General features: G+C 35.6%; 1 protein-coding gene across 8 annotated transcripts in view; it reads left to right on the forward strand.

The window, feature by feature from the left end:
- The window catches only part of PCCA (propionyl-CoA carboxylase subunit alpha), a 377947-nt gene that overhangs the window by 233856 nt on the left and 118620 nt on the right, over positions 1–25471 (forward strand). For all 8 annotated transcript variants that reach the window (XM_072976495.1, XM_072976496.1, XM_072976497.1 and 5 more), the window contains one exon: positions 5797–5905. In XM_072976495.1, the coding sequence (XP_072832596.1) occupies positions 5797–5905 (109 nt within the window). The remainder of the gene's footprint in view (positions 1–5796; positions 5906–25471) is intronic.

Below are 25471 nucleotides of genomic sequence, written 5' to 3' on the forward strand. Positions count from 1 at the left end.
GTTCTGATTTAGGGAATCAAGGATGGCTTCAAGGATTAGGTAGCATTTAGACTATTGAGACACCTCTCCAAGGACTATTCCATAGGTGCTGGGGCTACCATTCTGCCTCAGGAGAGCCAATATGTGTATCTCTTCCTGATCCATCTTCTTTGGTGTAATGTTGGTAGTTTGAAATCAGCCTTGGAGAGAGTATTTACAGTAAGGAGATCGGCAGATGCTACATACTGGGGCACTGCCCTTTCTCCACACCCTGGTTGGTTGTTAAACATTTACCAGCAAACCACTGCCTAACCCTTTGAGCAAACAAGAGTCGCAGCATACAGCAAAGGGGGATTACCCGTCTAGGGGGGAAGACCTACAGGAGTCCCTGGAGGCAGACGATACTGCTTTAGACCTGCAGGCGTGGGAGGCGGGTGACTGTGCTTCCTGAAAAATAGTAAGAACACTTACGGGTATTAAATTAGAGGAAAGCTAAAAACTGTCAGTGTTAGAAATAAAAAAGACATTTCAGCAAAGTGAAAGGACGATCACTGTTAATAACCAGATTATAGTTGACCCAAAGAAGTAAATGGAGGAAAGATCTCGAAATATGTAGCAAAATGGCAGAGAGAATGAAATGTGGGAAATGATGAGAGATGTGGAGAGAAGAACCAAGAGATTTTATGTGTAAATAACAGGAGTTTAATGAAAATAAAATAGACAAGGAAAGGTTAATTTTAAAGGAAAAGTAGAGGAGTTTTTTTTGTTGCTGCTGTTCTTCAGAAAGTCTTGAGATGCTGTTGGAAAGACTCACTGAGTTTCAGACAAGATTAATGGGAAAAAAAACTATTCTAGGCATATCAAGAACAAAAAACTTTTTAAAGCTTGTAGAAAGAAAGGGTTATGTGCAAAGAATGTAGAATGAAATCATTTTCAGACTCTATAAAATGAAGTTTAGAAAACCTTAAACTAAATATCTGCTACGTAGGAAAGAACTTGCTTACGAGTGCCCTGCCCAGCTAAGGTGTCCTTCATTTGTCAATATTGAAAAGAGAGATTTTAAAATAAAAATTCAGAAGTATATCATCATTTATACCCTTTCTGAGGAAATTACTGAAGAAAGTACTTTAACCAATTTGCAGTAAAGGTGATACCTTAATTATACACATTTTTCCTTACCCCCAAACCCACTAAATTTAATTTTTTAAAGACATAAGCCCATAAAGGAAAAGAGGTGGTAGCATTTTAGAAAATATAAAGCTGAAATTTGATTTTTAACTGATTAAGCAACTTTAAAAAGTTGAATCATGACAACATGAAAACTGAGAAGTCTCTCATTGTCACTGTGGAAGCCTCAGAAGTCAGTATGTCTCTATGAAGAAAACTGTACAATCTTGTCAAGGAACAAGAAACGCAGTCTGAACACATGGAAAAAAATCAGTGTTGCTTGGGGGACTCGATAGTATATGAGTGCCAGTCTTTCCCAAATTAATACACAAATTTTATATAATCCAGTTAGATACACAAGGCTTACTATGTAAGTGATTTAAAAGCTTATATATAATTACAGATTTCTGTGAATAGCCAAGAAGATTATGAAAAGTAAAGAGGAAAATTGGCTTCCATGTATTAAAACATATTGCAAAGCCTCTGTATCTAAAAAGTAAAATATAAAGGATAAGAATGAATTGCTTGAAAGAAAACAAATGAGAAAAATGAATAAATGTATCAGTTTAATAGAATAGGGAGCTCATAAATGGAAATTAGTATCTATGGGCATTTTTCTGCTTACTATATACAAAATGTTAGATCTTAAGATTTAATTGTGAAAGACAAAACACAGAAGAATTTAGAAGAAAATTCAGGAATATAGTTATTACCTGGAGGTTGAAGTGACCTTTTAAAAATCTTAAAAATATTTTTAATGAAAAGTAATGATAATATAACATTGTTCTGTAAAATGTTATGTCTCTTTAGCGAAATAACTTAAGTCTAATTTAGCATTTTTTAAAGAATTCTAATTGGCCTATAAACTTGAAATTAATGCTGTTGTAAAAAAAATGGTTTTCCCCTCAAATTATTATTCTGTGGTCAGTAACCATTAAACCCAGAATTTTTCCTTTTTATTTTGGATTTCATATTTCGGTTGATGTCAGATTACTTGTTGAAATTTGACAGTTGGACATTTTGTAACTTAAAAAAATCACTCTGTTTCTATATGATACCTTAGAATTTATGAGAATATCAGATATAAATAATATTTAGTAATTACTATTTCTGCCTCTTTATTTAGAAGTTAATTTACAATTTACGAGATGTGAGAATAAGCTAATAATGTCTGGGATTGATCCACAGTATGATTATATAACCTCCAGTCACAGACTCCCTCAGCATGATTCTGACGTTAGACAAAGTCCTTTACATTTTAACATCTACTATTTCATGATTTGAAAAGGTTACTGTTGTTAGAAAAGAGCTGAAAAATCTTTTCTTCCTTTTTTTTTGTATGTGTACAAAAAAAAAGAGATTATGATGTTAGAGACTGAGAAATCCATCTTGCGTCAAGAACTTTGAAGGATGGTTAGCCTGGAGAAGAGAAGACTAATTATTAAGGAATATTGCTGCTGTCATCAACTTGGCCCAGTTGTTGAACACTGGGCACTGCTGATTTGTGTTCATTTGTTGACTGTGTCCAGCACACGAAGTATCAGTTTGGTAGGGTGTACCATATATTGACCATATATTGAGCCAATGATTAATGCTCATCTCATTACCCAAGGGGAAATCCGAGCCCCTTTCTGCCTTGGAACAATGTTAGGTCTAAATGACATAGACTGGACTTGAGTCTGATGCTGTGAGGAACAGTTACTTTTGGTACATGTATTTCAAGACACTGGGACCAACTGGGCCAGGGATTTCAGCAAGAGAAGAACCAAAGGGCATACATACAGGTAATGGAGAACATTCGGAGGTGAAGGTCAGAGCCAGAATAGACCACTGTATCAAGCCATAGGGGAACATGTAGGAGTTGGGTCCACTCTGGTCCGTGATCAGGAGTAGCCTTATGCTATAACCATTATCCTAAGAATAGTTTGGTTATGATAGAATCTCTGGTACGTTGCCTTTTTGGACCTGAATACCCCCTTTTTGACATGGCCAGAGTGGTCAGGATGTAACTCCTTTTATTGAACAAGTTTTAGGATATCTAACTGCAGTCTATATCCTTCAAGGTTGGTGGTGTACAGGTCTAGGAGGGAATAGAACTGTTCAGTGTTACTTTGGATTGGAAAAGTGAGAACAATGGGTGGAAGTCACAAAGAAACAATCTGGCTCAGTATGAGAACTAACTGGCTAATGGTTTAGAAAGCCTTGAAAGAGTTTTCCAGTTTCCTACAATTGAAGGAGTTCTGTAGGTCACATGTAGCCATCTGTCCAACAGTGCTGTAGGAGAGACATCCACAGTGCATGGAGGATGGAGTAGATGATTTTTGCAATACTTCTCGATTAAAATTACCTGAGATTCTTTTAAAAAGTGTAGAAACAAATTTAGTTGAATTGTAGAAGTCAGGAAGTCTTTAGCACTCATATCAAATTTGTTGGAAATTAGTCATTGGTAAAATTTGAGGATCTGTTTCAGTATAATAAAACGATTGAAGTTGTTATGCATTTTATCAGTTTGCCTGGCAGATGTGATGAATGATGTTTGATTTTTATCTGGGAAACTCCTTTCTCAGTAGTGTCTGAGTCAGTGCAGCTAATAATACATTAGACCAAATGAAACACTCATTCAGCATCTTACGTTTTAAAAGATTCCCATATTTTGCCTTTTTTCCTGTTGGTTGTGTATGATGTGCAGATGTATCTATAGAAGTGACTACTTTGTGAACCATTGTAACAAATGTATTTTACATCATGTCTTAACTATACACACATACTCATGACAAATAGCATGTGCAAAGTGCCCTCATAATTTGTCTTGCTGGACTGGCCCAGTAAAGTGGTTTCATGAACTACTAAATGGTTTGTATTACACAGTTTGATAAACAGGAGTCTAAAACACTTCTGTTCAAAGTGAGATCTGTGGACTTGAAGCATCAGAATCAAATGTTTGTCAGAAATGCACGTTATGGGGCCCCACCTCACAATTGCTACCGGTCCTACCGGTCAGCCTCTGTAGGTGGAGCACACGAATCTCCAGGCGATTCCGATGCACAATGAAGCTGGAGAAGCATCGGTCCTCTTTATACTTCGAAGAGTTTTGGTGGTTATATCTATTGATATTTGCTATATTATAAATTAAAACTTAGGAACTTTAAAAATACTTATTCATTTTCAAAGTAACAATAATAAATCATTATATGTTGACATCAGAGCAATGATGTCATCACATATCATGTATTTCTTGGATCAGGACACCTCCATGGTATACTCCTAAAAAAGAGAGAGAAAAAAAGCAAGTAAATCGTAGCATTATTGTGAAAATAGTTTTGACCTTGCAGATTCCTGAAGGGCCTTGGGGACTATCAGTAATCCCCAGGCCACACTTTGAGAACTGCTCTTGTAGACAATATGTTTTTGAGAAGACCGAGACCAAATTCCTGTAATTCTCATGTAGGGTAATTGATTATGGAATCATATGGGATGTTTCTATCACTGCTTAAGTGTTGGGGATAATTAGGAACTTTTCAAAGCCTGTAAGAATGTGGTTTATTAGGCCATTGAAGGATCTGTTACTGAATTCCCAGACTGACAATCGATCCCATGTTGGTGTTATAGCTTATGTAGCTTCTAGGTTTTTCACAAAGAGGGAAGGGATACAGAGGGTACCCTTCACTTCAGTTTCATGAAACACCTCTCCGTAGAAAAATGGGCCACAGATCTGGAAAGTGTTTGTATTCTAATTATGAATATTTTTAGCCTTAGCTCTATTTTGGGTAATTTTCTAGACATAATGTTGAAATTACTTCATTTCTTTCAAATAAATTTAGATAACTACCTGATCATTTTTTCTTTTTTGAATTGTACAAGTAGCATCTTAGTGCTGATGATGACCCAGCACTCAGATTGCCCATACTGTACCCTTTAATAAACTCGATTATCTGTGTGTAGCACTGTGGTAAATAAATAGTGTTGGAAATTGTGGTGAGATTACACAGCGCTCAAGGGGATGTGTTAGCCTACAGACCTGGAGTATTGAATCCTGCCTTGACTCACACGCTTCTTGAGGAATTATTATGCAAATAGAGCAGATTTCCCAGCTGCATGGCCCTCAGCCAGACCAGAGAGTCTTTCCTGGGCTTGTGAGGCTAGGCCATTGCCCCCAGGTCCAGCTGTATTATGGTGAGAAGAGTGAATTAAAGAGGGAGAGGGAAATTGATTGGTGGTTTGGTTAATTGATTGGGATTCAAACCCTGAGTCCACATGTAGTAAGGCAAGAGAATCACTTATTTATTTTCTTTCAATCCTTCACTCTAGAAAACATGGCCCCACCACTGTCCATGACCATGACGCTCCTTTTCTGCCTACCTTTTATCCTCACTCCTTAGAAGTAAAATTTGGGGTGGGAAGTGATAAGGAGAAGCAGATATTAGGGGCCATAAGTTTTTCGTATAAAATTCCAGTGAGCAGGGTTTTTGTCTGATTTAAACAACCTTGCTCTCTCTTTTTCCCCTAAGACACCCCAGCACCTGATACAATACTAGCTCCGTAATAGATGCTTAATAAAAGCACCTGTTTGAATGACTAATAATTCTATAAGATAGAAGCATAGATGTTAACATTATGTATGTGATTGACCGACTGGTTGATTTCCCTTAGGACACAAGTTAACAGAGAGTGAGAGAAACCAGTTATTGGCAATAGCATCATCCTTGTTTGTGGCATCCCAATTAAGAGCACAACATTTTCAAGAACATGAAAATTCAAGGTATGTTGGATCATTTGAAAAATAATAAATGAGCAGAAACATACTGATGACCTGAGCTGCATAGAAAATAGCTAATAGAAGATCTGACTGATCTCAGTTCTGGATCTTATGAGTGTTTGGAGAAATATAATAAAATCACACTGTTTAAAATGGTATTGCTTCTGTTTTGTTCAAATGAATTTTTTTAATTCAGAAAGAACAAAAGGATCTTGGCCCCTCTAATTTGGACATTATTGGGGAAGGTATTCTGAAACCTTATAGGAAGTCAATTCAAGTAATTTGTGTTATTTCTGTTAATCTTGAAAACATTTTGAGAAGTATTATAGTATAAAATTTAGGAATTAATCTGAACAGTTAAATATATATATATATATATATATATATATATATGAAACTTGTTTATAAGATACAGGAAGGAAATAACACCAGGTTATTTGTGAGCCCATCGTGTACCTTTTAGCTTCCTAGTAACCTGAGCAAAAGAGAAAGCAGGCTTTATACCAGGGAAAACAAAAGCAAAATCATTGTAACGTTTATGCTTCTAAGTGACAGGATTATTTATCACGAGTGTCTGTGTGCTTGCTCGAGTAATCCTACTTGAGCAAGTATAGTCCGTTACTTGCTAGAGTGATGCTGTTGATAAACTTGTGTTACTTCAACTCTTTTTTTCTTTCTTTTTGCTTTTCCTCAAGAGGAAGAATAAAGGTTAAAAAAAGAAAAAAGATGGCAGGTGACTGGGCAGCTCTGAAGAGCACAGGTCAGAAAGTCATGTTACTGAAGAATTAGGTAGAAGAAAAACTAAATTGGGTTTAGGCTGTATATTTGTGGCTAATATGGTTTTCTCAGAACATCTCCACGTAACCAGCTGGTACTTTTCATTTGTTTTCATTCTCAAGAGAAAATGCAAGAAGCTTAATGTACAATCTTTTTTTAAGTTACGATTTGGTGAATATTTAGGGAGAGATGAGGGAATATAGAATTTCTATAAATTACTGAGTGAATGAAAGGTGGAGGAAAATGGTCAGTAGAGCCAGAAATCTGGTTTGTTTGTTTTTTTACCCCTAAAGTTGTGCTCTCCAGTGTAGAAGCCACTAGCCATGTATGCCTATTTGAATTAAAATTAGGTTAAAAACTCAGTTTCTCAGTCACATTTAATGTCAGTGTCAGTGTAGTCACTGGCCACATCTGCAGTGCTCCATAGTCACTCCTGCACTGCAGGCATCGGCTACCATGTCGGGTAACAGAAGGAACCTTTCCATTGTTAACTGTTCTATTTCCATCAAGCTCTGTTAGACAGTGCTGTTTTGGAGGGATGTGTGTGTGTGTAGGAGAGATCCAAGCTTTTGTTTTAAAACCGGAATTATACCTTATATTAATATTTTTATTATTCTTTTGTTAAATGCAATACTCATATCCTTATTCCTTTACCTTCAGATGTTATTTGGATCTTGATTATTTCAGAAGTCCTGAGTGTAGCTAATGATGAACTGGTTTGGTTTTTAAGAAGGATATTCCAATTATTTTCAGAGTGTGCTGACTTACCATTGGTAAGAATCTGAAGAAAGTTTAAAAAGGAAAAGAATAAATATTACCTGTAATCCCACAATAACTACTTCTAATAGTTTGCTATATTTCTTTCCAAGTATGTATGTCTATATTTATTATTTATTATATTTATACTTATTACAGAGAATTTATAACATATGCAAAATAACTTTTGCTCTTTAAAGGATACCATAAAGAACATTATAAAACAATACAGCAAATGGCAGAATGTATTCAGAGATACATGTCCAATAAAGGACTTGGATCTATAATGTATAAATCTTACAACTCAAAAATGAGCCAAACAACCCAATTAAGGTTTGGCATAGACTCTTTATCAATGAAGTTATATGAATGGCAAATAAATTCTTGTTTCATCAAAAAAGATATTTAACATCATTAATCATTAGAGAAATACAAATTAAAATCACAGTGTTACACCACTACACACCCACTAGAAAAATATTCATCAAGTGGTGAGTGGATAAATAAATGTGGTATATCCATGCAACGGAATATGGTTTAGCAATAAAAATGAATAAAGTACTGATACATGCATCTACAAACATAAACCTAAAAAGAAAATTATGCCGAGAAAGAAACCAGTTAAAGAAAACTATATAATATAAAATTGCATTTATTTGAGATTTCTAGGAAGGACAAAATTATAAAAGAAGGACATCAGTGGTTGCCTGCAGGGTGGGTGTTGATGTCACATTATTACATCTGTATGCAGTCTGCGTTCAAAACGATAAACCAATAATTATTTTAAATGCATTAGTCTCTTATATTATGTAGAAAGCAAAACATGGAGTTCCAAGCCAAAGTTAAAATGATACTAGCTTTTACTCTAGTAATGTTTTAAATGCATTAAACCCTTAAATCATGCTGAGAACAAAAAGTGGAGTTACAGGTATTGTTAAGTAATACTAGCTTTTATAATTGTCCATGTATTTGCCTTTACTGAGGTATTTATTTCTTCATGTGGCTTCTTGGTACTAATGTCCTTTCATTTCACCTGCAGGACTTCCTGTGGCATTTTTTGCAGGGCAGGTCTAGCTGTCACAGACTCTGTCAGCTTTTGCTTACCTGGGAAGGTCTATCGTCTCCCTCACATTTTAAGGACAGTTTTGCTGGATTTAGGATTCTTGGTTGCCAGTTTTTTTCGTTTAGCACTTTGAATATATCAGCCCACTGCCTCTAGGCCTCCAGAGTTTTTTATGAGAAATCTGCTCATAATCTTACTGAGAATCCTTTGTATGTGAAGATTCACTCCTCTCTTTCAAGATTTTGTCTTGGGCTTTTGGAAGTTTGGTTATAATGTGTCTTGGAGCTCTGGGTTCATCTTACTTGAAGTTTTTTGAGCTTCTTGGATATTTATATTCATGTCTGTCATAAAATTTGGGAAGTCTTCAGTTATTATGTCTTCAGATATTCTCTCTGTCCTTTTTTCTCTCTTCTTCTGGGACTCACACAATGTATATGTTGGTTTGCTTAATGGTACCCCTCAGGTCCCTTAGGCTCTGTTCACTTTTCCTCAGTCTTTTTTCTTTCTATTCTTTAGACTTTATAATTGTGTTGCTCTATCTTCAGGTTGACTGTTTTTTTTCTTCTGTCTGCTCAAATCTGCCTTTGAATCATTCTAGTGAGTTTTTCCTTTCAATTATTGTACTTTTCAGCTCAGGAACATCTTTTTCTTTTCTTTTTAGGTTTTCTGTCTCTTTATTGATATTTTAATTTTGTTTACACATTATTTTCTTTATTTTCTCCACATCTTCCTTTAGTTCTTTGAGCATCTTTAAGACACTTGTTTTAAAGTCTTTGTCTAGTATATCTGACTTTAGGTCTTTTTCAGAGATGTATTCTGTTTTTGTTTTTTGTTTGTTTTTTTTCCTTTGAGTAGGCCATACTTTCCTGTTTCTTTGTGTGACTTGTGATTTTTGGTTGAACACTAGATATTTAAATCTAATAATGTGGTAACTTTGGAAATCAGTGTTTCCTCCTTCTCCAGGGCTTCCTGTTTTTTGTTATTGTTTTTGTTTATAATTTTTGTTTTTATCAATTGTTGTAAGCTGTCTCTATGCCAAGGATCAGGCTGAGGTATAAACTTAAGTTGATCTCAGGATCTTTTCTTAGCCTTTCTCTGGGCACGTTCAGTTATTTTTCAGTTTTTCTTGTGTATGCTGTTGTTTTTGAATGTCTTAGCCTTAAGTTGTGGCTTTTAAAAGGAGGAAAAGCCAAAAAATGAAGAGAGAGTTAAGGAGGCACCAGACCTTTAAACTTCCTGAAAGTCACTCCAGCCAGAGGGTGAGGGGATTGCAACAATGAGGGAGAGGCGCAGTAACAATGGGTACCCTCCTTTTTGTCTGCACCTCCATGATTAGCAGTCAGAGCATGGGTGCCCAACATTTGGAGGGTAAAATCCTTTTTTGCCCACCTTAGCTTCCATGAACTGTGTGCAAGCTGCTCTGGTGAACAATGCACACTCACCCGCTAGGTGACTGGGCTGGGGGGATAGGTAGCTGCTACTGTGCTAGAGCTGGAGTTGACCAAAACTGAATGTAGTTTACCACCCAACTCTTCCTCTGAAAGACTGAACTCTAGAGTTCCAACATAGTTACATCAGACAGATTCTCCAGTGTCATTGTTGTCTGGTTGGGGAGACAGATTCCTGGTGCTTCCTATCCTGTTGTCTTCCCAGAGTCGTCCTCCTCTGATACTATATTGAATTCATTACCCTTTTGAAGTTGGAAAAAAATTACATTAATAAAATATGTAGGCCAAAAGTTCAGTTATGTAGATATTTGTGCACTTATCACCCGTATAACAAACAATTGTTTTAGTTTTGATGAATTTATTTCCTATTGACCTTATCATTTATTTAGTAGACCAGTGCATTGTAAAGTCAGTTCCACCATAGCAACAGAACCTACAATGTCAAACAAAACATACTGGTCTTTTTGACAAAAGCACAGTCTTGTTTAGGCAAAATGAGTCTAAGTTATTTTTGCTTATTTGCTGAAGAAGTCCCTGACAACAGAGCTGATGTAAGGTGGTTGACTCTTCACATTTTGGCTTCGCAGTAGTGTTTTCATTGTGGCCTGGGGAATGGAATCTCAGAGGCAGCCGCCAGGTGCGGCTGCACGTTGCTTTGTCATGGGTTTGGTCATGTAATGTTTTGCTTCCAAACTCAGTAGCCTGCAGCACTTCCTTTCTGTTGCTTGTTTTGGCTTCTGACCTTATTTTCCGAATTTCTCCATGGGTTTTTCTCTTTCATCATTTATGACTTGGAAAAAGACTTTAATGATATGTACCCATGGTATTTGGATAGTAAAAAGATAGCAGTGCACTTCAGAAAAAAAGGAAAGTTAATGTCAAAAACAATTTTCCTTGGAATGACTGTCAATAAAGTAAATTTTTATATAAATACATGTTGTCTTAATATGGAGTTATTTTTCTTTATAATAATCCTTTTCCTAAACCCTTGTATTGACAGAAATGAATCATTAAAAGTTGTATTAAACAATCGCTTCTTATTTGGAGCTAAAATTGTTTTGCTGACCTTGTGGTTTGATATAAAAATTTATTCCACTAACTGCTTAATGACTGGAGGGAAAACTAGTAAAGGAAACAATTTAGTTTCTTCCAGCAACCTTTCATTTATTTTTGCTCAAAATGCCTGTTTGACTTAGATCCAGATGTTCACAGGTCAGGATTCACCTTTCTGAGGTGGACCTTCCCCTTACTTTGCTCTAGCTCAGGTCCCCCTTTGCTCTCCGTGCTTCTCAGACACTCACGAGAATGCAGCCTGCCCTCTCTGAGTTCTCTGCCTCCTCCGCTTCCCTTGGTGGTTTCTGCATGGGCTGCTTGCTTTTGTTGGGCTTCGTCGCTGTGCAGATTGTCTTCCAGCCTTTCTCCTGCTTTATTACTCAGACTTCCTAATTCCATGACTATTATCTCTCTGTGAAGCTCTCTGAATAATTTGCCATTGTAATGATTGTCACCTCTAGGGAGAAGGCAGGCCAGCTCTCCTCGTGGTAAAATGGCTGGTGAGCAGATCAGTCCAAGCAGAGGCTGGGCTGCATTCCCGGGTTACCTTGCCTGTAGTAGGAATTGGGCAGAGGCCGTGGTGCAGAGTAAACCCTTGCCTCCTTTTAGGGGTCATTCCTGGGCTAAGGCCTGCTGAGACGGGCGTGTGCTGTTACGTGTTTTTACATATTAGATGGTATTTTAATGTGTTTTAAAGTAAGTGTTGATTCTGTGGGTTTTATAAGTATTGTTGGGTTTTTTTTTTTTACTGTAGATATATAGTTAATTCATTAAGTTTTGTTTGCTTCTTTTTGCTTGCTTGCTTCCTTTTCTTTCTTCCTTTGCTCTTTTTGCCATTCCCTAGACGTTGTGTTCAAAATCCTAAACACTTATACATGAACCTATGGGAAAATCAGCACCGTTTAACTCTTTAATCCATTTGGAATTGACTTACGTGCACGTTGTGAAATGAGTTTTTCCTTTGTGATCTGGTAACTTACTTTGTTTGTAAAATATTCCAACCTATTCCCCAAGTAAATTAGAGTCTCCTTGTAACTCCAAGGATGGCAGGACAGAAATACACATAAGTATCTTAATCAGTTTAGCCCACCATCACAGATTACCATAGCCTGGGCGGTTTAAATAACAAACATTTATTTCCACAGCTCTGGAGGCTGGGAGTCTGAGGTCAGGGTGTCGGTATGGTCGGGTTCTGGTGAGAGCTCTCTTCTAAGTTGCAGAAGGCTTACTTCTTACAGTCTCACGTGGTGGGAAGAGGGCAGACTAGCTCTCTGGCCCCTTCTTATAAGCACACTAATCCCATTCATGAGTGCTCCACCTTCATGACCTAGTTACCTCCCAAAGGTTACCCCCTCTTTCAAATACCATAACATGGGGCATTCGATTTTTACATATGGATTTGAGGGGGGCAGGCAGGGAGATTCAGTCAGGAACTTGGTGTAGGCTTGCTCTCACATGCTTCCTTGTGCTCTCCCTCCCTCACCTCCACCCCCCCCACTCTCTCTCCCACCCCAGCTCTCTTCCTGCTGCCCTCCCTTCCCCCTCTCTCTCACTTATGTGACTTGTGTGCACACACACACACACAGCACACGCACGTAAGTTGGTATGCATATATTATCTAAATATATTCAATGGTTTAGTGGAAAAAACTGGAATATAGAATTAGAAGTTTGGGTTTTACTAATAACTCTATCATTTATTAGTAATGTGACCTTAGGAATATTACTTTAACTTAAGCTCAGCTTACCTGTAAAATGGGAATAATATGTATTCTGTCATGTTTCATAGGGCTTTTGTGAGAATAATTGATTGTGTATCAATATGTGTCAGTCAAATTCTTCTATTTGTTACAAAGAAATAAAAGGTTAATTCTATATTGTAGTGCAAAACCAAGTAAATGCTTAATAGATAAGCAAAAAGAAAACTATCATGAACAAAAAATAGCATTCTTTGTTTATATCAAGTAGCTATAACTATGACAAGAAGAGAAATTGGAGTCCAGTGAAGGAAATAATAAGATGTGTTGTATTATAATCTAGCAAATGGGACACCATTAGAGTGGATTTTTTAATGTTATTTTGTAAGATCAGTTGGTTTCTTTGTGGTTTCTTATTTGGTTTTATTCTTAAAAAGACTTGTTTACTTATATTCTATTTCCATTCTCTTATAGTTTTCCTTTGTTACACTGGCATTTCATATTTTGAATTTATTTTCAGGGTGATACGAGGTTGAGACCTTACTTTTCCACGTAGTTAATGAGCAGAACCAGTCACACTTGATGATTTGTCCATCCTTTCCTTATTGAGTGTTACTTTTACCTTACACAGAATTTTAAAATGTATTATGGTCTGTTTCTTGATTTTTCTCTTCGTTTCCACTGATTTGTCATTCTAGTTTTATTTAATAATTTATTATTTTCTTCCCCTAAAATTTATTGATTATTCTAGCTAAGCTTGAAAGTATTTTGATATTGGAGTTGCCTTAAAGTTATAGTAAATTTGGCTATAATAGACATCAAATACTGAGGCTTTAAAAAAATACGATACAACTCTGCATTTATTAAAGTCTTTTGATTTCTGTTATTAAAGCTTTATAATTTCTTTTATTGAATCCCTGAATCTGAATTGAACCTCCTGAATCACTTGGAATGCTTTTGGGCACAGGTAACAGAAACCTTGATTCAAACTGACACTGTCCTCACCTCGTGTTGAACAGGAGGCTCAGGGAACAGGGAGGACAAGGCTCAGTAAGTCGTCTGCTGACGCCACCTCTCTGCGGCTTCTTCGCCTTGCCTGTGTGTGTGGGCTTTGTCACAAAGCTGTGACAGCAGATAGCAGGGCAGCTGCAGAAGTTTCAGGAGTCAAAGCCAGATTGTTTCTGTCTCTCCGAAGTGAGGAAACCTCTCCCAGGTGTTACCCAGCCAGCTTCTTCTCGGTTCTCATTGACCAGAGAGAACTCATCCCCATTCCTCAGCCAGTCACTGTAGAGGGAACTGGACTATCGTGATGGTCTTGAACTGATTTTCTGATGTGAAGTAAATGTTGAGTTATCAACTAAAGTGACCACTACATTCTCTAATAATTCTCTGTCTTCATAATATTTCTTTTTCTTGTTTTCTACTGGCTAGAACTTACAGTATATCTTCATGTTTAAGGCTGTTGTGCCAGAGACTTGGATTTCTCCCTGGTTTTGCTGATCCCTAGCTATTATCTTAGGATAAATTATTTGACCTTTCTTGGACTTAGTTTCCTCGTCTGTAATGTGGAGGTAATAGTAGTTCTTAAAGAAAGAGTGTCAATGTCAAATGAAATACAAAATATTTAACATGATGCCCATTAACTGTTAGCTGTCCCTCCCCATTGAACTTACATTTAAGTGGAGGGTAGACGGACAAAACAGATGTAGTACATCAAATAATGATAATTAGTTTGATGAGAAACAAAGCAGTGATGAACTATAGAGCATCCTGGGGATGGATGGTGGGGTAGCCTCAGTTTTAATTTGGAGCGCAGGGAAGTGGATGGCAGGATGGATTAGCAGGATAGGAAGATTCATGTTAGAGCAAAGACCTGAGGGAGGAAAGCAGTGAATTATGTAAATATCTGGAGGGAGAACCTTCTGATCAGAGGAGACAGCACATGCAAAGCACATGAAGTCAAAGTGTGCCTAGCCTGTTTGAGAAATGGCAAGGAGGCAAATGCAACTTGAGAGGAGAACCCAGCCGAAAAGTAGTAGAGATGGAATTGGGGTGGGGGTTCAAAGACTTAAGTTTCTACCTGCGTGGAATGGGAAGCCATTGCAGGGTCTTGAGCAAAGCAGAGCTTGATGTGACCTATGTATTAACAAGATCATTGTGCCTGCAGTGTTGTAAATGCCTAAAAAGGGGTAAGAGTGGACCTGGGAGATGAGTTAGGAGCAGAGGTCCTGGGCCTGAGCCCTGGGACACTTCACGTTAACAAGACAGGAAGATCAGGCCATCCAGCAAAGGAGATTGAGAAGGAACAGTGGAAGACATAGATGGAAAAGTGGGAGGGGGTGGAGTTCAGAGACCCAAGTGAAGCAAGGAGCGTTCAACTGAAATATGTTAAACATGAAGAATGACTTGACCATTCAGTTTAGCAATGTGGAGGTCATAGGAGACCTTGACGAGCAGTTTTCAAGAATGTCAAGGGGAAGTGGTGGTTAAAGTTGAATTGATGGGGGTTCAGAAAAAAAAAGGGAATAGAGAAATTAGAGACTGCAAGTACTGGCAACTCTTAGGATTCCAGTATGCGTGTGTGTGTGTGTGTGTGTGTGTGTATGTGTGTATGTGTATATATATATATATAATGTCTTATTTTGATTTTACAAAAAATGGGCCATTCTACTTGAAAGAGTGCCCCCCCTTTTTTCATATACCATTATTTTGTCAATACTTCTCTGTATTAGTTTTTGAAAAAGTGGTTTTCAAGGATGGTACAACATTAGTTCTTTAAAAAAATTACTATACAATGGAAAATCTTGATCTTATAGGATTGATAAGGCCAGGGAGCTAATTTGCAGTAGGCTGTGTGATATTAGTGGTCCCTGGCAGGGTGAGTACTGCTGTGCACCTCACATCTATTCAGCACTGTCGATGTGTACACAGAATTCTGTATAGCTTACCTTATTTATGGCAATCATTCTATTCAGTCATTCGGGCTAGGAAAATTATATCATCTTTGATTCTTTTGCTCCTTCATCTGGCACTGAAATGTTGTATTACTTGGTGTGGTGCAATGGGACCAGCCCTGAGTGAGGTGTCAGGAGTCAGGATTTTGGTCCTGGCACCACTACCAAGTATCAAAGTGATACAAGTCTTTGTGCAAAATGCTTCAACTGTAGACTTCAATTTCCTCTTCTAAGAAATGGCATTTTGGATTGGATGACTGCTGAAATCTTTTCCAGCTCTGATCCTAATTGAATTGCATGAGGCAGGCCTTATTACTTTCTGGTTCCTACTTAAACCCTCTATTTTCTCTCTTGATATTTGAGCAGAGGTTAAAGAGTCAGGAAAAGGAACACCTTCTCTATGGCCTGTGATAATACTGATGAAAAGACTTCAGTCTGAAAGATTTTTAAGAATGCAGTGTTCACTTTTGTAGACGATTACTCTGGGTGTGTGGAGTCAATACATAACCAATGAAAGAGCTCGTACCTAGTAGAACATACGTATCAAGTATCTCGGCTGGCTACAGAAGCTGTCATCAGTTTAACTCTTTTAGTCACAGTAGCAACATGGGAAAGTAGTTCACCTGAATTGCAGTCATTGTGTCCACATTTGTATTGTATTTTCTTTCTTCATCTGGCTTCCTGATAAAATGGAGAATCAATTTCTTAGTGACTTTTACCTGCCAGATACAATTATCTGGGTTTTTTTGTTGTTGTTATTAAAAAAGAATGTCCATTTCTAGCTTTAGATTTATAGTTCATTCACTCATTAAGTGTTCAATTAGATGATAAAAGTTTAAGGGTTTGAAAGATGATCATAATCAATGAAAGATAACTGGGGAAAGAAACAGAAAAAAGTAGCCATGTGAAAGTGATTCCCAAGGAAAAGCAAGTATTGTTGTACAGTGTGTATTGACTGTTTTACTTAAATATTTCTGAATTTAAAAGGACATATCAAATTATGAACACATTTACACCATCTGTGACAACAAATTGTAACTTTATATCATAGCTGTTTCATTTAAGTTCTCAGAGAAGCTACTTCATTATGACAATGAAGTTAACGTTCTGAGAACTAACTGTATAATAAAAAATAGTGCTTTGGGTGTTTACAACCATACGTAGCTATAGAATGCCTTTGGAGATACCTATTTTCATTTGAGCAAATAAATCCCCTAAAAGCACCAAGAAGGAAAAAAATACTAATTCAGTCATTATCATTTAAGTTTGCCTTACTTCTAATATCTCTGTTACGGTATCTTCAGTTACTTAATATGACTATGTCTTAGATGATTTATAAACCTATGTGAGATTAAGCACGAAATATTGATTCAGTGGATAAGATGTCATATTTGTACACTTTTTGCTAAATACTACATTTTAAATATTTTTCTTCTTCTCATTCTACTAAGAGCTGAATGGAAGACAGAATAGCCTCATTATTGTAGGAGAATTTCTCTGTTCCCTGCAATGATTCCAAAAGCTCTTGCACACTTCATCAGTATTATTGTAATTCTTTGGCTGCAGGATATTTGGCAGCTGTTGCACCCCACTGGCAAATCCTATTCATGCTTCTTTCCCATTCACCCATTGCCATTGGAGAATTGATTTCTCTCTCCTCTACTCTAACCTTTCCCAATTCATTTTGGATTGTTCAATGTGAAACATTTTAATTTCATATCATACAGCTATTCAGCTCACAATCCCTTTTTTAACCTGTCACCAGGGTAACAGCATAGCATGCTTTCTTTAGGCAATCAAGTTTTTATTTCACATGCTTAATGTTGCATTAAATGTTTGCATTTTGTTTAACCACCCTTAAATACTTTGAACTCTGGGTATGTTTTATAGCATAATAAAATCCTTGATTTTTGAATTGAAACTAAATCAACACTATCACTACATTCATAATAAAATGTCAAATGATTAATTTATGTAATTCAAAGATTATTATTAAAAATCCAAGTGAACCAATCTGTGTAAGGTGATTTTCTCTAGGTAATGGATGAATATTTGTATATTTATGCTTAGCCGTGTTTCAAAAAAAACATTTAAAGTTGGTTTAGAGAGATTTGTTAGTGAGTTAAGTAAGAGTGTAACAGGAATGAAAGTGGTGCAAATGGAGAAATCTACCTTTTGAAGGCATTACTTGATTTTTCTGTAAAATTTTTTTGTGTGTGTGTGTTATATATTAGTGAATGTGAAAATGCATATGTTTAAATCTTAATTCTTTGATTGAATATATTTGAAGTTCTATTTATAGAGCTACCTTTTCATCTTTATCCCTAATAGTAGTTTCAGTAAAATTTGTTCTGTGAATAAATTTTATGAAATTTGGAATATTCTAAGAAATATAAAGAAATGTATAAGAAAAGGAAGGGCAGAGACTAGTAACACATGTTTTTTGAAAATGTTTTGAAAGATATTATCTTAGTAGCTGTTTAAGTATCCTTATATTCTGTTATATAATCATTGAAGTTTTCACATTAATCTACAGGATAAACTCTGAATTAAGCTATGTTTTCTTTTAAACCACCTTTTCATTTTACTTTAAAAAACTTTTTTGATGTATTGCTTTTTGGAATTTCTGGTTTCTCACAGTATGTCAGACTAATTTCATACCTTGAATGTTGATATATTAACTAATGGCCCTTAATCTAGATAACATTGGTTTAGATGATCATATACTGACTATACTTTACAAAGGTCACTTTCTTTCATACAGTAAATTTCTGAATATATATTTTAATGATGGTAACTTCTTAACTTCAGAATTAGAGTTATTACATCATTCCAAAATAACAAATAGTACTCCTTGTGATAAGATGCTTAGGGTTGGAGTAATAATAAAACAATTCCTGCCCTTTAGGAAGCTTAAAATAGAAGGAGATGTGTAGACATTAAACAGATAATTATCAGCTCTGAAGACTGCTAGAGAAAAATTCCAGGTTGTCTTGGGGAAGGAATCCCATTTGCAGGTGTGCCACATTACCAAGACATCCACAAAAGTTACAGGACATGCAAAGAAACATGCAAGTATGACCCATTCTCAGGATAAAAAGTCAGTAGAAACTGCCTGAGAGGAGGCCCAAATGTACTTACTTTACAGCGACCTTAAATAAAAAATTTGTTCCAAGGACTGAAGGAAACCCGATATGAAGAATTAAAGGATAGTATGCTAGCCATATCTCACTAAATAGAATATATCACTAAAGGGATAGCAAATAAAAATTCCAGAGATGAAAGTACAGTGCTACAATAAACAAAGCACTGAGAAACTCAACAGTAGATCTGAGTGGCAGAAGAGACAAGCAGCAAATTTGAAGATATATTAGTTGAGATGATCCAGTGTGAGGAACAGAAAGAAAACTGAAGAAAAATGAACAGAGCCTCAGAGACCTGTGGGACACCATCAGATGTACCAGCATACGTGCTAAGAGTCCCAGGAGAAGAGAAAAAAGATAAAGGAGCAGAGAATATTTAAAGAAATTATGGCTGAAAACAAACTAAATTTGATGGAAAACATTAATCTGCACATTCAAGAAGCTTGATAAACTCCAAAGTAGGGTAAGCTCAAAGAGATCCACACCTTCACACGTTATAGTCAAACTATCAAACACCAAAAAGAATCTTGAAAGAAACAAAAGGAAAATAACTCATCATGCAAAAGGCATCCTCAGTAATATTAAGAGCTCACATGTCATCAGATACCAAGGGGTCCAGAAGAGAATGGAATGGTGTATATAAAGTACTGAAGAATTGATAAAGAGAAAGTCAACAAAGAATTCTATATCCATTAAAACTACCTTTTAAACACAATGGAGTTATTAAGACTTTCTTAGGTAAACAAAACCCCAAAGAATCCATTGCTAGCAGACCTACCCAACAAAAAATATGAAAGGAAGTCCTTCAGGGTGAAACGAAGGACAACAGAAACTTAAATACAGGTGAAGTAATGAAGAGCGATGGTAAAAGATTACTACATCAGTAAATACAAAAGACAGTATAAATGTATTTTTAGTTTGTAGCATCTTTTTTCTTTTTCTCTGATTTAAAAGACAACTGCATGATGCAGTAATTACAGTTCTAAGTTGATAGGCACACAATATATACACATATAACTTGTATGACCATAAGACAAATAGCAGAGAAAATGAAGCTATATTGGAGCAAATTTCTATACACTATTGCAATTAAGTTAACATTAGTCTAAACTATAGTGTTTAAATATAAGGTGCTAATTGTAATTCCCAGCGTAACCACTAAGTATGTAGCTTTTGAAAAATAGTAAATGAACTATCAAGGGAGTTAAAATGTTACATTAGAAAAAACTATATAAACAAAAAAAGACAGTAGTAGAGGAATAGAAGAAGAAAAAAGATAAAAAGAGGAGACTCAGATAGCTAAAATCAATAATGAAAAAAGGGTTATACATATTGACCTTGCAGAATTTGAAAAGATTGTAAGAGAATAATGTGAACAATTGTACGCCAGCAAGTTAAATAATTTAGATAAAATGAAGAAATTCCTAGAAAGATGCAAGCTACTGACACTGACTCAAGAGGAAATAGAAAATCTGAATAGACCTGAAAGAGATTGAATTAGACATCACAAAACTTCCTAGGAAGTAGAGCCCTGGACTAGCTGGCTTCACTGGTGAATTCAGTGATGGATCTAGAAATAAATTAATTAATGCTAATCTTCTACAAAAACTCTTCCAAAAAATAAAAAAGTGTGAAAATATTTGCAACTCATTCTCCAAGGCCAGTATTACTGTGATACCAAAACCAGGTAAAGATGTTACAAGAAAGGAAAACTGAAGACCAATATCCCTCATAAATATTAATATGAAAATTTTCAACAAAATATTAGCAAACTTAATTCATGAATATGTAAGATGATTATGTACCATAACCAAGTGAGTTTTATCCTGGATTCGTTTAACAGCCAAAAATCAATCAATGTGATACATTAATGGAATAAAGAACAAAAATCACAGGATTATCTCAGTAAATGCAGAAAAAAACATTTGGCAAAATCTAGCAGCCTCTCATGATAAAAACAGTCAACTGATTAGGAATAGAAGCCCATCTATGAAGAACCCACAGTTAACATCATATTTAATAAGATACAACAGAGTGTTTTTTGGAAGATCAGGAATAGGACAAGGATGTTTGTTGTTAAACTTTTTTCAACATTGTACTGGAGTTCCTATCTAGGGCAGTTTGGCAAGAAAAATTAAAGGTATCAAGATGAGGGCGAAGTAAAACTATATTTGAGGGTGACATCTTGTATGTAGATAATCTTAAGGAATTCACAAAAAAATTAAAACTAGTAAATGACTTTTCAAGGTTGTAGAATATAAGAATGATATGTAAATATCGATTTCATTTTTATACAGTAGCTGTGTGCAAACCAAAAATAAAATTTAAATTTTATTTAATAGCCCCCAAAAGAATACAATACTTAAAACACAAAGTTTTAAAAAAGAAGTGTAATATCTCATGTCATCAAGTTCATGGATCAGAAAATCTAGTATTAAGACTGCAATACTTGCCAACATGATACACAGATTTGATTCAGTCCCTGTTGAAATCTCAGCTGTGTTTCTTGCAGAAATAATCATCTGATTCCAAAATTCCTAAGAAAATGCAAGAGACTCAGCATAACCAAAGCTGTCTTGAAATTGATGAACAAAACTGGGGGACTCATACTTCCTGATTTCAAAACTTACTACAAAGTTACAGTGATCGAGACAGTGTGGCACTGGCATCGGAATAGATGTGTTGGTCAATGGAACAGAACTGAGAGTCCAAAAATAAATTGTTAAACTATGATCACTTGATTTCAACAAGTGTATGAAGACAATTCAGTGGGTAAATTATAATTGTTTCCAATAAATACTGCTGGGGCAACTAGATATCTTCATGTAAAAGACTGAAGTTGGTCTCCTCCCTACACCGTTCAGACATGAACTTTAAAACAAAGCATGAAACTAAGCTAAACTACAAAACTCTTAGAAGGAAACATAGGAGTTAATCTTTGTTACTTTTGGTTAGTCAGTGATTTCTTATGTAAGATGCCAAGTGCATAAGCAACAAAAGAAAAATAATAAATTAGATTTCATCAAGTTAAGAACTTTTGTTTTAAGGGACAGCATGAAGTAAGTGAAAAGACAGCCTATAGAAAGGAAGAAAATACTTGCAAATCATATATTTGATAAGAGACTTTTATCTAGAATATATAAAGAAATCTTACAACTCAATAGAAAACCCAATTAAAAAGTGGATGAAGTACGTGAATAGAAAATTTTCTAAACAATATACAAATGGTCAACAAGCCCATGAAAAGATGCTCAGCATCATTAGTCATTAGGGAAATGCAAGTCAAAATCACAGTGAGATACCACTTTCCATACACTAGGATGGCTATAATCAAAAAGACAGTAGCAAAGTGCTGGCAGTGATGTGGAGAAATTGTAACGCTTATACATTTCTGGTGGGAATTTATGAGTAAATGATGCAGACCTGGAAAGTTTCTAAAAATGTAAGAAATACCACATGACCCAGCTATTCCACTCTCAGGTATGTATGCCCAAGGGAAATTAACCCTTATGTCCACATGAATGCTGTATACAAATGTTCATAGTGGGCATTTTCATAATTAGACAGTGGAAACAACCCTAATGTCCATGAAGCAATGAATAGATATATTAAATAAAATGTGATATATTTATAAAATGGACTGTTACTCAGCAATAAAAATAAGTGAGATGCTTCGTACAACATGAATGAAATTTGAAACCACTTTACCAGAAAAAATTAAGCAGACTACAAATTTTATGATTCCATTTATATGAAGCGTCTAGAATTAGCAAAGTTAGAAATAGAAAGTATGTTAGTAGTTGTGTAGGGCTGGAGGGGGAATGTGAAGTAACTGCTAATGGGTCCAGAGTTTCCTTTGTGGGGTTATGAAAATGTTTTTAAATTGGTTGTTGTGATACACAACTCACTAAAACCCATTGAATTGTACACTTCAGATGAGTTAAATTAATGATGTGTGAATTTTATGTCAATAAAACTTTAAAATTTTAAAAAGCTGTTAGGCAGTTTATATTTAAGAATTTATTTCCTAGTAGTGTAATAGAAATTCAAATTTAGAAATTAAGATGAGCTATCATTACTCTTTCCTCTAGCATGATGGAATCTTCTTTAAGAATATTTCTTCTCCAAACTTTCAGCCACTAATTTTAGCTTCCAATAATAATTCTTGCCCCGCCAGAAAGAATATTTCTTCTATAATTACAAAATGTTTACATGAGTGCTCTCAATTCAGTGACACGAATAGCCTTTGTAAGTAGAGATGTCAAGTGTTCCTGTTCTACCACCGGGCAGGTAGAAGTGGCACATGTATGATCCAGTCTTTTTCCATCATTTATTTCCTACTGTATCCTTGAGTGTGACTGATACGAATATAGCAAAGTTGCAGGATAAAAAGCCAATCAAATATAAGTTGTGTTTCAATACAGTAGCAAATGAGAAGCTAAAAATGAAAACTAAAGTGCCATTTAATATAGCATGAAGATATTTAGGCAGAGACTGTAAATAAATTCAGGACTGTCCCTAGTAAGAGTATTAAGTCATGAAAAAACAATAAAGCATAGCGGTGGGAAAGGAAGTTTTCCAGGACAACTTAATAGAATACTTTAGAAAACTGTAAGATTTAACTAATAAAACTAAAACAAAGGAAAATTAGAGAAGATGAATCATAGGTCCATTTAAAGCCTCTAAAGGAAAGAATACAAGTGTATCTCCTGGATCTTGATATAATCAGAAACTTCTTAGCAAGAACATAAAAGCACTAAACATAAGGAAAAAATTAATGTTTTTAATGATATTAAAAACTTGCATTAAAACAACAAAGAGATATCACTACATGCTTGTTAGAATGTCTGAAGCCCCGAACACTGACAATACCAAATGCTTGTGAGGCTATGGGGCAACAGGAATTCTTATTTGTTGCTAATGAGAATGCAAGATGGCACAGCCGCTTAGGACAACAGATTCTAACAAAAAGCATGCTTTTCTCACCTGATCCAGTAATTGTACTTCTTGGTGATTATCCAAAGGAGCCAAAACCTTATGCCCACACAAAAACCTGCACAAAAACCTGTTTATAGCAGCTTTGCTCATAATTGCCAAAACTTAAAAGTAAGCAAGATATCCTTCACTAGTTGAATGGGTGTATTAACTGGTACATCCAGAAAATGGAATATTGTTCAACAATCAAAAGAAGTAAGCTATCAGAACACAAAAAGACATGGAGGAACCTTAAATGCATAATGCTAAATGAAAAGCCAGTCTGAAAAGACTGTGTATTCTGAATGATTCTAGCTCTACAACATTCTGGAAAAGGCAAAACTATGGAGGCAGTAAAGATCAGTGGTTGTCAGGGATTCGGTGTGGGTGAGGAAGGAAGGGAACACTGGGGATTTTTAGGGCAAGGAAACCATTGTATATGGTACTTTGATGGTAGATGTATGTTGTACGTTTGTTCAAACCCTACAATGTAGAACACAAAGAGTGAACCCAGATGTAAACTGTGGACTTCAGTTAATTAAATAATGTACATCAGTTCATCAGTTGTAACGAATGTTCTGTAGCAAGGCAAGATGTTAATTAAAAGGGACACTGTGTAGCGGTGGGGTACATGAGGGTATATATAGGAACTCTCTGTAATTCCTGCTCCATTTTTCTGAAACTTAAACTGCTCTAAAAAATTAAGTATTTTTTTTTAAATCCTGAAAGTAAGACATTTTTAAGAAAATTAATAGGCCATAAAGGGGAAGAAAACATTCTTAGTATATAAATGTCACAAAGGCTTTCTATTCAAAACAAAGAACTCCCACACGTCAATAATAAGGCCAATATCGTAATATCAAGTGCGCAAAAACTTGAATTCAAGTGGCCCATAAACACTCATGTTGAGGTGCTCAACATTGTTAGTCACAGGGGAAATGCATACTAAGCCATAATGAGATGTGGTTTCTCTACCGCTAGCCTGGCTAGAAGTAGAAAGACTAATACCAGCAAATGGTGGCAAGGTTATGGAACAAACTCCATTGCTAATGAGAGTGTGGATATATTTTAATGCTTTGGAAAACAGTTTAGCAGTTTTCATAAAATTAAACATACATTTACTATAGATTTCCACTCCTAGTTTTTTTTTTGTTTGTTTGTTTGTTTGTTTTTTTTTTTGCCGCAAGCAGTGAAAACAAGTCCTCAAAAAAGACTCACACAAAGGTTTATAGAAGCTTTGTTCATAAGAGCCCCAAACTGGAAACAATCTAATTTTAGTATGCTTATACAATAGAATACTACTCAGCAATCAAAAAGGATGAATTATTCAACATGAGTGAACCTCAGAAACACTATATTGGGCAAAAAACACACACAAGAGTTCATATTTTTGGAGTTTATTTACTTGATGCTTTAATGGAATCTATAGTTGGCTGTTGCGGGAAAGGGTTAGATTTACTGGAAAGATAAATGATGAAACTTCAGATTTTTGAATTTAACTGTATGTAAACTGTATATTAATGTTAACAAACATTTTGTTGAAATAATACAGGAGGATTTCAGGTATTATTGTACCAAACAAATCATGATAAAGATGGTAGTAACTCTTATTTAGCTTTTATGTGCCAAGCACCAGTCTAAGCATTTTACTCCTTTTATTTCATTTAATCTGCATGTGAACTAAGTATTCTTATTATCTTTGTCT

The sequence above is a fragment of the Vicugna pacos genome, chromosome 14 (genome assembly GCF_048564905.1).
Source record: "Vicugna pacos chromosome 14, VicPac4, whole genome shotgun sequence".
NCBI classification, from domain to species: domain Eukaryota; kingdom Metazoa; phylum Chordata; class Mammalia; order Artiodactyla; family Camelidae; genus Vicugna; species Vicugna pacos.